The sequence below is a fragment of the Heterodontus francisci genome, chromosome 7 (assembly GCF_036365525.1).
Source record: "Heterodontus francisci isolate sHetFra1 chromosome 7, sHetFra1.hap1, whole genome shotgun sequence".
Classification (NCBI taxonomy): domain Eukaryota; kingdom Metazoa; phylum Chordata; class Chondrichthyes; order Heterodontiformes; family Heterodontidae; genus Heterodontus; species Heterodontus francisci.
The window spans coordinates 81,358,370-81,372,211 of NC_090377.1; the positions used below are offsets into that span (position 1 = coordinate 81,358,370).

The following is a 13,842-nucleotide window of genomic DNA, read 5'->3' on the forward strand; positions in this document are numbered from 1 at the left end:
CATTCCAGGTATGAGTCTTGTAAACCTCCTCTGAACTGCCTCCAACGCATTTACATCCTTCCTTAAATGAGGAGACCAAAACTGCACACAGTATTCAAGATTTGGTCTCACCAATGCCCTGTATAACTGAAACATCACATCCTTACTTTTATTTTCAATTCCTCTCGTAATAAAGGATAGCATTCCATTAGCCTTCTTTATGACTTGCTGTACCTGCATACTAACTTTTTGCAACTCATGCACTTGAACACCTAGATCCCTCTGCACCTCGGAATTCTGCACTTGTTCTCCATTTAAGTAACACCCCGCTTTTTTATTTATTTTTATGCGTGCCAGTGATATTTAATAGTATTATTTTCAGCCTTACCAATATTCTGCAGACAACCTGAGTGCATATAAATGAATACTCACTGTTTGACTTTCAGGAAATTCCATCTTCAATAATTTATGAGCACATTCTTCGAAGTCCAAACTGTAGAAATATATAACGCACATTAAAAATGTCATTAAGCAAAGCCTCAAAATATGACCTGATCACACTTTAGACTCAAATTGCAATCATACCAAAAAATTAACCAACAGGTTATGAGATAAAATCAAAATGAGTAATGTTGTATTCAGCAATTAACTGATTTTATGAATAGGAAACAAATCATAAGAATTTTCTTAATTACATTTTCGTATGCAATATTTCACAAGCCTTGACGAGGATCAAAATGCTTAAATCGTGCAATACTTTCAACAGATGCTCGTAGCCCAATTCTGAACAAGAAACTGTCATTTTATTTTTATTGGCACGATTTGTCTCCCTCAACAATACCACCTCATCTCCATTCCTTCCAAAAGCCTCTGTGCCAAACCTATTTTCTCTTTCACCATTCTGTGGCTACAAAAATTCAAATTGTTTTTTATATATTTAAACATATTACTTGTCCAACATACAGTATAGATACCACACTGAATGAGCTTTACAGAGTGGCTTGTGCTGTATAAAACTCAGAGGACTGAATCTGTGGAGCTTCAATGCATTGTACTGCCTAAACTTTTCAAGTTATCCAATGTGATTGAGTTGGAACATGCTCCAGGCTCTTGGTATACAATGTATGTGAGAAATATTATCAATATGCTTACTGGCCACTGGATCAAGGAAAGGAATCACATTCTCCTGAAAAAATCTCGAGGTCTGTGATTTTATTACACTGGGCTGCTTTCCCCAAGTATGTCAATCCACACTAACCAGGTGGGAAAATTATCCTGCTGCCACTTCAATAGGCTGCAACAATGGACTGTAATTAAGTGAAAATCCAAGCATGGCCATGTTAACTAGTTGCTTCAATTTTCAATAACTGTGAAGCATTTGGCAGGTTTTTATGATAATGTCCCAATTCAATACAAATACAGTTTTTGTTCAACTTATCCTTGGTTTCAGGGTTCATTATGGGGAGGCCCAGGAGGCAGTGTGCTAGATGTAGTTTGGTAGTGTGCAAAGTAACCTTTAGCCAGCAGTGGTGTATCATGGTGAAGATGTGAAGTATTCTGGTCTTCTCTCTGAAGCCTTTTAAAAAATAGTTCTCTGAATGAGCACACTGCTTGCAAGGCCACATTCATTTCCCATCCCTCTTACCCTAAGTACATTAAGAGTCAATCATCTAATGTCGGACTGGAGTCACATGTATTACATATATAATTACATACAGTCTACAGCACAGAAACAGGCCATTCAGCCCAAATGGTCTTTGCCAGTATTTATGCTCCACATGAGCCTACTACCAATCTTCATGTAACCTCAACAACATATCCTTCTATTACTTTCTCCCTCATCTTTGTGTCTAGCTTCCTCTCAAGTACATCTGTGCCATCTGCCTCAATTACTTTTTATAGTAGCACATTCCACATTCTTAGCACTCTCTGAATAAATAACTTTCTCCCGAATTTCCATTTGAATTTATCAGTCACCATCTTGTAGTTATGACCAGTACTTCTGGACTCCCCACCAGTGCAAACATTTTCTCTACAACTTCCCTAACAAACCCTTTCATAATCTTAAAGGCCTCTATCAGGTTCTCACCAGGTCAGGGTGGCAGGTTCTCCTCCCTGAAGGGCATGGGTAAAACCAGTTAGGTTTTTGTACGACCTTTCAAATTATCAATTTTTACTGAAACCAATTTCCCAAATAGTCATGCTGAGATTATCATCATCAGAAATAGGAGCAGAAGTAGGTCATACGGCTCGTCAAGTCTGCTCCACCATTCATAACCCTGGCTGAACTTCGATGTCAACTCCACTTTCTTGGCCTATCCCCATATTCGATTGCCTTTGTGCCCAAAAATCTATCCACCTCAGTCTTGAATACACTCAATGACTAAGCACCCACAGCCCTCTGGGGTACAGCATTCCAAAGCTTCACAACCCTTGGAATGAAGGAATCTCATCTCAGTTCTGAATGGCCAATTCCTTATCCTGAGACTCCTATTTCTAGACTCTCTGAACAGGGAAAGAGCTTCTCAAAATTTAAATCTCTGGATTGCTAATCCAGTACCAAAAGCACAAAGTCACCATACTCAATGGGTTTCCAACATTCTGCTATAACTAAGATTTTTACATTTACAGATAAGCATGGGCATATGTTCACAGGCAATCTTAAACTGCCTTCTAATTTATTGCAGGTTGAGATCATGTGTGCAGATTCACATGTGGAGTGTTATTTGCTGTCAGTGGAAGCCAGGGTTCTCACTTTTGATAATGTAAAGACCCATGTATAGATGTCAAGCATAGACACGTTATCCATGATCAAATATGTAGGCTCACACATCAAGAATGAACACTTGTCAAGTAATACAGGTTGTCCAATTCCCACGGAACTGTAACGCAGCACAAGTTAAAGAATCCTAGATGGAATAGAAGGAGTGGCTCAGGACAGGAGCAGCAGCCAAAATGTGTACGCAATGGCCACATAGTGAATCTGGGTTACATCCATATGGCGGAGATTAGGAGGAAAGCCCTCGTTGGAAACAACAGGAGATATTATGAAAAAGTGCAAAGTTCAAGTCTGAGGCCCTGTGATGGGATGAAATTAACCAACTGACAACATGCAGCAACATAAACTGCCCAAGAATCAGTGCCAAGTTTATGGAGAGGGAATCAATCTAAGAGTTGTTTGAGTGGCAAATTAGTTGGGCTGCTAGTTTTGGTTGTTCAGTGGAATTGGAGCGCCAAGGATTACAGTGGAATCAGTCAGCATAGAAACAAGCCATGCAGCAAATTCAAGTTTTCACTAGCGTTTCCCTCCATAACCCTAATCTAATTCCACATTCTAACAATATAAAATAGAAATTGTGAGCATCCCTTGATCTGTGATCATCCAAGGTCTTTGCTAAACAGTCTATCACTAATTAGCTCATCATAAGTCTTCATAATCTTGAAGCTATTCTAAACATGCACTTTAACCCTTTCTGCTCCAGTGAGAAAAGTCTTAATATCTCAAGTTGCTCATCAAAGCAACAATCTGTTATTCCTGGAAAGAGACTAGTGATTCTTCTTCATAGCTTTGACATGCTTCCAAAAGATAGACACAGTACTTCAACAACAGCCTAATTAAGGTCTTCAACAAGCTCAACATTACATTCTTGCTTTATTATGTTCTATGCCTTTACATGTAAAAATCAAGAATTCCATTACCTTTTTGGTCTTCTGTGCTGCCACTGACCTGTTTAAATGTACACCAAGACCCCTCGGCCAATACACTCCTTTAGAAGCATAGAATTTTGAGGTTTTCAAGATTTTGCTTCCAAATGTATTACTTCATATTTTTCAACACTGAACTGAGTCAATAGCTTCAGTTCAAGAGCTTGCATTGGTGTACATGCGACTTTATTATGCACTCACCTTAAAGGGCACACCAAGTTTACTTTGACAGTTCCAACACCCCCAAAGAAGGACCAGAATCGCAAGTGCATGCAAACATGAAATCCAAGTTCTTTACCAAGTTATACAACATTGACTTGAACTCCAATCATTCCTCCAACATCACTGGGCCAAAATCATCCAATTCCCCACAACAACATCACGGAAGGACCGTAGAGGTCCAAGGAGCAGGTCCACCTATTCAGTATGGGCAAAAAAAAAAAAAGGAGCTTCGCCAGTACTGCTAAACCAAAAAAAACAAAAACTACATTTTCACTGGATTATGCAACACACATTGTTTCACTAGAACCTATTCAACTGGACTATACTCCTTAACTGTGGAGGGTGCCGAATAAATTGAAAAAAAAGTTTGATAGGTATTCTGGAGCTTTGCTTTTGGGGTTTGAGATTTGGATGAAACAAGTTTTCACACTTCAAGGGATATATTGGGTTGGGTTGAGTCTGCAGAGTGAAGTGTACGTCATTGGTGGAAGGATAAAGTTTATAGAGTGAATGGCCATTTCTCATTCTCCACTCCAGGTTCTTATGACAACTGTCTGAATAAGATGCATGAAAAGTAAATGTCAGGCAAAACTACACAACAATCAGGGATAGTCTGGTGATCCATAATCAGATGGCTTAATAATGCATTTAGTTTTTTGACAATATTGTGATGTCAGTATTTCAACTGCACCCATGTAACCGATTTAACTGAAGGAACAAATTCAAAATTCTGCAATGACAAAGACATCCAGTGACCAGCCAGCACCAGTCAACAGCCAAATACCTCTGGTCTTCACTATACCAACACTGAAATGTTGACTTTAAGAGGGATGGTCAGTATAGCTTGTTACTGGTAAATGCCACAGTTCAGGAAGAGGTTGTCAGGGGATGAAAAGAATGTCACAATTAACAGAGCTTCACAATTTCATCCTGTGATTTTAAGACTTAACTGCGAATTTCTGAATATGAATGGCAAGTTCATTTTTCGAGATTGCATTTCATTTCCCATTAGGTTTGCAAAAATTGAAGATAATTTGAAAATAGGCTAAATTGCAAGCAGTTCCACAAGGACTGTAGGAGGTCTCATTAATCCAAATGGCAAGTGCAATCAATTAAAATATATTGGTTTAGGCTAAAGAAAATAGTACCTTGGAGACCTGTGCATTGGCAATTAGGGTCAAAAATCTGAAGTACTGAGATGCTTTAATTCAAGCTCACTTAACTCTGCAAACTGAACAAGTCGTTATTGGCACTCCTCACAGCCACTTAATTTGTTTGCTCTCTAGTCCAAGAGCAGAAAGCAATTTGTTTCTTCAAGGTGTTTCCAATTACAAGCATTAATGACTTTAGTAGCTGGCAGAGTTCCCCTAAACATGACAAAGACTGACACCAATGTTGTCTTATTGCACAAGTTAACCATTCACTAATGTTCTTAGTGATACAAATTAATTACTGACAGTAAATTAACTCAATAATTGGAGGCTTTTTCTTCACTTCCCTATCTCCAGTCATTACACTTATAGTGATATTAGATGATATTTTTATTTCAGCTTCTATGATGCAAAAGATTGCAAATTGAAGTAAAAGCACATTTAAGTTCTAACTAGCACTTATCTAAATTTTGGATGAGTCCCACAGCAGCCTTGTATCCCTTGGGCTTCAAAATGAATAAGTTATTATACCCAGGGCTCATTGAACATTTAGAACTTGAAATTATAAATTTAGTCTCAAGCGGTCTGCTGGATTTTCTTCATGTTCTTACCATTTGATAATGATGACAGGACAGTTTGACCTTTAACAATAGGAATGTTTTCCCCGGCTGGTTTTAGCCTTCTATAAGCATTTAGTTAGCAAACTAGAAGTTTGCTTTTGCCACACAGTGCTGAATGCAACAGTATAACACTAATGTTATCAGACTGCACCACTCAAAGCAGGTTGAATATTCAAATAGCATTTGCAGCATAGTGGCAGTATTACACAATAATCAAAGACTGGAATAATGAAACTAAAGAGGCACTATACTTATGCTGCCTGTGTTTGGGCACAACCAGATTTTAATTGTCTGCATTGTGACAAACTTAACCTCTTTCAATTCTGTAAAGTTCGACTACAAAATTTATGATCTCCCACAAACTGCAGTACCCATTCTTTTCATCCACGAAGAACAAAAGTCTTAATTTGCATAAATGTTTACTAATAAAGATAAACACAATCATTCAGTTAATCCTTCAAAGCATAGAATCTTACAGCACATTCTTTCAGGTAATGTATTCCCGATCTTAACATACCTGTGTGAAAAACAATACCCCTCCAGTTCTTTTACCAATTATCTTAAATCTAAGACTTCTGGTTATTCACTCTTGCCAACGGCAACAGTTTCTCCCTTCTTGTTGTATCAAAATCCCTCATAATTTTGAGCATCTCTATTTAGATCGCCCCATACAAATCTCTGCTTGGAAAACAATTCCAGCTACACCAATCTCTCCACATAAATGAAGTCCTCTGTACCCTCCCCAAGGCCTTAAAATTTGTGCCCAGAATTGTACACAATACTCCAGCAGAGGCCAAACCAGTGATTTGTAGAGATTTAACATGACTTCTTCGTTTTCATATTTAATGCCCCTATTTACAAAGCAATGCATCATATACACTTTAACTGCCATTATCACCTTACCATGCCTCCTTCAAAGATTTGTAAATCTTAACCCTCAGGGTCTCTTTGCTTTGGCAACCCCTTCAAAATAGTACTATTTAGATTGTTGTTTCTCTCAAACTGCATCACTTCACACCTATGCAAACTAAATCACACTGGTCATGCGCCTGCCCATTTAACCCATCTGTCTGCATCCTCCGAAGTCTGCCACTATCTTGGGAACATTGGAGTAGGCCATTCAGCCCATCGAGCCTGCTCCACCATTCAATATGATCATTGCTGATCATCCCCTTGAATGCCTTTTTCCCACACTATGCCCCTTCGTCCCAGACGCCCCAACTGAGGGAAATAGTTTCTCACAATCTACTGTATCGGTTCCTCTTAATATTTTGAAAACTTGAATCAGATCACCCCTTAACCTTCTAAATTTCAGGGAATACAACCCTAATTCATACAATCTGGCCTCATAATTTAACCCTTTCTGTCAGTGGTATTTAGAAATGTCAATCTCTACTCTTGCTCACGACTTACAATGTTGCCAAATTTTCAATCATCTGCAAACTTTGAAATTGTACTCCCTATACCCCAGGCCATGTCCTTTATATGTTACAAGAAAAGCAATGCTCCTAACACTGACCCTGGGGAGACCCCACTGCATACTTCTCTCCAACCAGAAAAACATATGTTCACCACGACTCTCTGCCTCCTATCTCTTGGCCAATTAAGTACCCAAGTTACCAAGATGCCCTTTCACATCATGTGCTTCTATTTTCTGACTAAGTCTGTTGTGCAGTAGCCTGTGCCAAAAGAAACTTACCTGCATATAAATCTATTCAAAAACACTATTTTTATCCAGCTCCACTAAGTCTTGACGAAACTAGTGAAGAACTAAACCACCAATCCTGTTTCTACTGTATGCATCAAGATTAATTCCATAGCCACCAAAATTAAATCTGTGTAACCATGCATTTCCACAGAATCCAGTATGGACCATTTATCACAGATATTAAACTGATTCAGAGGGAAAACAAGTTGTAATGGCAACCGTGCAAAACAATTCGCAAAAATGCTGTAGTAAGCATTCTATTCATCATATTCCAGATAGCGATATGAAACCCCAAGCTAAATGATTTACCACCCTCAAAGGAAAATTAAATATACCAGTGAAAACCTGCAGAACATCTGTGGTGAAATTACTATCTTTATTGCAACAGTACTTCTTTAAAATCCTCATCCTATGCATTCCATTCTTCCTACGCAATCCTCCTCCAGCCATAGCCATCCATTCCTTTCATCCTTCTCATATCTCCATCCCATTCCGCATCCCACCCCTTCTTCCTATGCCATCCCAATCTCCCACTTCATCCCTCCCATGCCATTCCATCCTGAATTACACACCCCCAGACCCCCTCCCATGCCATTCCCCACTCCACACATCCCAGGCCGAATCACCCCCTCCTTCCCACATCATCTGCCCTCCCCCCTCCCATGCCGCCTGCTCCCCCCACCACCTCCTCCCCTTCCCTGCCTCTCATGCCGCCTGCTCTCATCCTGTCTCTCTCCCCACTTCCCCCACCATGCCACAGCCCAGTAACCAAGGCCAAAATTTGCATCCTCATCTTCTACCCGAATAACAATCGAGTAGCATTCTGGGCTCCCCTTACCTATGCCATGGTTCTGAGGTTCACTCCTTCAACTTTACTCTTAGGGTGTCAGCCCAGTAACAGAGGCTGGGGAGTGGTGAGAGCTGGGGCCCAGTAACTGAGGCGCACAGTGATCAAACAGAAACTACGGACAAAATTGTGTATTATATTACATAAGATTCTGCAATGTCAAACCTCTTATCCCAATCTACCTCCAAATCTTTCTGGTATTAGAGTATCCCAGTACGCGGTAGGCATTGCCGACCAAAGATGTGTCCTGACCATTTACCAGATGCCTTATATTGAAAAACTGTCACTCAACATATGCTGCACTTTATCTATTGAAATTTTGTTGCAACATTAATCAATCAACTGTCAGACCATAAGTGCAAAACTACACTGGACTCAACAGAACACTCCACAAACCAAGCCTACAAACGCAACAGAGGTTGTCCTATTTTTAAAATGGGTCCCGACATTTCATTGATTATACCTTATGTCAGGCCAATCCTAACCTGCCAAGACTGAGGCACACATTATTTCGCCACATGAATATTAAAACTTAAAATTGCAAGCCCTGACCGGAAAGACATTTCCAAGATAACAGACAATGTTGAAACAATGGGGATCAAGCAGCTGCTTCTCCAGTACACAGAAGTGGTCAGACCAGTTTTGGACACATGACTGCCTGGCTGGAGTTTTTGAATTTGAACTTCCAACCAAGACGGTTGAGGAGACTGTTCTATATAAGGAGCTTGTCACATGACTAACCTGTTGGGCAACTTGGGAGTTTTTTTGAATTTGAATTTGAACTCCCAACAAAGGTTTCAGAGTGCAGAACGCTGTGTGCTCATAGACTGAGAAGATCTCCTCTGTCTGTCTATTCCCATGGAACTGAATCTTGGGAAAACACATGAAACGAAGAGAGAAAGATTTCCTACGCGTACAAGGTTGAAGACTAATACTGGGCTCCAACGAACCGCAAGACAATATCTTCCATCAAGGACTACAGCAAGCTCGAGAAACAGTAACAAGATATTGCCTCAAACTGTTGTACTTATCTTTTCTTCTGTTCTTTTCTATTCCTATCTGCATGTTTATATCGCGTGTGTATTGTAGCGTGAGCGCGTCGTATATCCTTAGGCGTGAACGGTAATGTTTTAGTAAATATCCTCTTTCAGCTTTAAACCAAAGAAAGCCTGTTTGTGGTCGGTTATTTGTCTGATAATTGGAAACTGTGAACAAGGATTCACAAACAGGGAACTCAAAACACAGTGTGTTTAAAACTAAACCCTGTTACAATAAGACCAGGTGAAGACAGTATGAGACCCCTAGATTCAATGCTCACCTGGTTGTAACACTTACCTCAGTCTCTCTTTTATATAGAATCCTAGAATGGTTACAGCACAGGTGGCAGCCATTTGGCCCATTGTGTCCATGCCGGCTCTCTGGAAAAGTAACTCACCAAGTCACCCTCCCCTTCCTTTTCCTCATAGCCTTGCAAATGTTTTCCTTTCAAATAATTATGCAGTTCTCTCTTGAAGGCCTTGATTGAATCTACCTCCACCATACTCTCAGGTAGTGCATTCCAAATACTATGCATGCGCTGCATAAAAAGCTTTTCCTCATGTTGCCATTGGTTCTTTCGTCAATTAACTCAAATCAGTGTCCATCTTGACCATTCCGCAATTGGAACAATTTCACCCTATCTACTCTGTCCAGACCCTTAATGATTTTGCACACCTCTAACAAATCTCCTCTGATCCTTCTCCAAGGAGAACAGCCCAAGCTTCTCCAATCTATCCACATAACTGAAGTTCCTCATCTCTGGAGCCACTCCCATGAATCATTTCTGCACCCTCTCTGATGCCTGGACACAATACTCAAGTTGAGGCCAAACCAGGATTTTATGCAGGTTCAGCATAACTTCCTTGCTTTTGTACTCTTTGCCCTACTCATAAAGTCCAGGATCCTGTATGCTTTATTAACTGCTTCCTCAACCTGCCCTGTCACCTTCAATAATTCATGCGCAAATACCCCCAGGTCCCCCTGCTCCTGCACCCCCATACAAATTGTACCTTTTAGATGCTCTCCTCGTTCTTACTACCAAAATTAATTTTATTTTCCACTTGTCCGCCCATTCCAGCAGCCTGTCTAAGTCGTCTTGAAGTTTATCACTATCCTCCTTACAGTTTACAATACTTCCAAGTTTCGGGTCATCCGCAAAGTTTGAAATTGTGCCCTGTACAAAGTCCTAGTCATTAATATAGATGATGGCCTATTGAATACGCACAGAATTTCTATGGTTTCTTAGTTCTAACCAAATAGATTCTGTCCTTGACCCCTCAAGGACAAACCTCTCTCTCAAGCACTGCAACACCCTCCTTAATCAGTACTGCTACCGCAAGTCCTTTTTTTCTTCCCCATCTTTCCTGAACACCTGTATGCAGGAATATTTAGTACCCAGTCCTGCCCTTTTTTGAGCCAGGTTTCTTTTTATCAACGGCATATTTCCACCTGGCTATCTGTGCCTGCAGCTCACCAACCTTATTTGCCACACTCTGTGCATTCACATACATGCACAGTAAACTTAATTTGGACCTTATTTCATTTTCTCTGACTCTGACCCCACTTAATAGCTTACTATTTCCTACTCTAGTGCTATCAACCTCTCCCAATTCTCTGTGCACCTTGTTTTTCCTTGCTATTAACTCCTGGTTCCCACACCCTGCCAAGTTAATTTTAAACCCTTCACAATAGCACGCAAATCACCAGCAAGGATATTGGCCCTGGCTCTGCTCAGGTGCATCCTGTTCAGCCTGTACAGGTCTCATTTCCCCAGAACCCGCCCCAATGTCCCAGGAATCCCTTTTGCCCCATCTCTCCAGCCATACATTCATCAGCTCTAGCCTCCTAGTTTTATACTCACTAGCATGTGGTACTCAGAGTAATCTGGAGATTACTACTTTTGAGGTCCTGCTTGCTAGTTTCTTTCCCAGCTCCCAAAACTCTGCCTGCAGGACCATATCCCTCTTTCTACCAATGTAGTGGGTACTGATATTGACCAAGACTGCTGCACTTCACCCTCCCATCTCAAGAAGGCTCTGCAACCACTCAGTGACATCCTTTATCCTGGCACTGGGGAGGCAACAAACCATCCTGGATTGGATTCATGTCTGTGGCCACAGTAACACCTGTCTGTTCCCCGATCAAATTAAATCCCCCATCACATTTGACTTCCCAATCTTCCTCCTGCCCTCTGTACAGCCGAGCAAGCCTTGGTGCCGTGGACTTGGCTCTGGCTACACGCTCCGGAGGAACCATCACTGTCACCAGTATTCAGAACTGAATACTGGTTAGAGAGAGAGAGATGTACTCAGGGGGAATCGTGCACTAGCTGCCTGGATCTCCTTGACTGCCTGCTGGTCACCCATTCCTTCTCTGCCTGCATACCCTTCAGCTGTGGGCTGACTACATCTATAAATGTGCGCTCCACGAAACTCTCAACCTCGCGGATGCGCTGCAGTGATGCCAGCTGCAGCTCAAGTTCCGAAACCCAGAGCTCAAGCTGCTGCAACTGACAACACTTCCTGCACATGTCATTGTCCAGGACATCAGAAGCGTCCTCTGGAGTTCCCACATGGAACAGGATGCGCACTTCATGGGTCTGAGCTGCCCTGCCATGCCTCTAGTTATTAAACGATTAAACTTACGACTTAATAAAGACTCACCAATCAGCTGCTTCTCTTGTGCTGATGTCATTTTATTTGACAGGGAAGTGAACTGAAATGTTTTAGTTAACTATCATGTCAAAATCTTAGATTTTAATTTCCTGAAAAATTCTCAAATCTTTAGCATTACGACCCCTTGTTATTTAATTTTAACTTTATCCCCTAGATCTGATTAATAGATTGAGCACTGATTGCAATTAGATGATAAATTATAAAACTAGTTTTACTTGATTAACTTCGATTAAGTTAAAAGCTGACCAGAAAACTCACCCCACACGAATCCTTGTCCTGTAACATCACTTGGCTCCCAGGACAGTCGATCCCACTCTGGTCTGACTCTCAGCTCCCACTCTTTTTAAATATTAGCTCTCAGCTTCTCACCTAATTAATGCCCCTAGACTTCAGTTCTCTGTCTCTTGCAATGTTCCTTGTTTTGTAAAAGATCAGAACACCTCTTCGCTCACTGCACCGAATTCTCTCACTCGTGATAAGTGCTCTATCGAAGGTGTACTCCATTGAGCTGGCCTGGGTGCTACTAAAACAATATTGTACCTCTGTCTCTTTCAATTTTATATTATATTGGCTAGGAATTTTCCCACCGCAAGCCCACTTGTTCAAACAAGGTCAAAGTCTTCGTCACATTTCAGCCTACAGTGTACCCCCACACAAGGAAAAGAAGCGAGAAGTTTTCTTCCATAAATATACATGGTAATTTACATTATTGGACACAATCCCCAGAATAACCTTTGAAGTAACCAATGAAAGTTTGCAGAAAAGGCTTTCTGAAGAAAAATTTAACATATTTATTAATTTCAATCTGCACCATTTTTTGTTAAGCAGTGTAAACTCAGAACCAAGTCTTGAAAACTATTCAATGAACTTAATCCCAATTGTCTTTCCATATAAACCTTCAATTCATTATATACTCTGCGAACAGTACAAAGGCTCCACAACAGCAAAGAACATGCTTTAAACCTGTCCTTTTGTGATATGCAGCAAGTTAAAAGCTTGTACCCAAAGACAACTTTCCAGCAAAGCGAACTGCTCATTAATAACTACTCTAATATCAGCTGGGATACAAACAGAGGGCACAAAATTCTTGAACTCCAATCAAGAGAACTTTTTTTAGTCAGCACGTAACAAGTCCAACGAGAGGGGGCACAATTCTAGATTTAGTCTTCGGGAATGAAGCTGGGCAAGTGGATCAATTAGTTGTGGGTGACCATTTTGGAGACAGTGACCATAATACAGTTATAATACATATACCATGATACAGGGTAGGGCCTACAAAGATAGAACAGGAGTGAAAGTTCTAAATTGGGGGAAGGCAAATTTTATGAAGCTTAGAGGTGATCTGGCGAAAGTGGACTGGATATGGCTACTTGAAGGAAAATCAGTAGCAAACCAGTGGCAGGCATTGAAAAGCAAGATACAACAGGCACAGTGTAGGCATGTCCCCACAAAGATAAAGGGTGGTCAGGCCAAATCTAGAGCCCTCTGGTTACCTGGAAGTATACAGGCTAAGTTAGAGCAGAAAAAGAAACCTTATGACGGTCACAAAAAACTGAATACTTTAGAAAGCCTACAGGAGTATAGAAAGTGCAGAGGTGAAGTAAAAAAGGAAATTAGAAAAGCAAGGAGAGGACATGAAAAAATATTTTCAGGTAAAATCAAGGAAAACCCAAACATGTTCTTTCAGTATCTTAAGAGCAAGAGGATAACTAAGGAAAGGGTAGGGCCTATCACAGATGTACAAAGGAACTTATGCGTGGATGCAGAAGCTGTGGGTAGGGTTCTTAGTGAGCTTTTTGTCTCTGTCTTCACAAAGGTGAGTGATGATACAGACTTTGCAGTAAAAGAGGAGTGTGAAATATTAGATACAATAAGCATAATGAGAGGAACTCCTAGA

General features: G+C 40.7%; 1 protein-coding gene across 3 annotated transcripts in view; it reads right to left on the bottom strand.

Annotated features, from left to right (window-relative positions):
* Positions 1 to 13,842, bottom strand: part of cwc22 (CWC22 spliceosome associated protein homolog) — a 151,971-nt gene that overhangs the window by 25,345 nt on the left and 112,784 nt on the right. For all 3 annotated transcript variants that reach the window (XM_068035535.1, XM_068035534.1, XM_068035536.1), the window contains one exon: positions 412 to 472. In XM_068035535.1, coding sequence (XP_067891636.1) covers positions 412 to 472 — 61 coding nt within the window. The remainder of the gene's footprint in view (positions 1 to 411; positions 473 to 13,842) is intronic.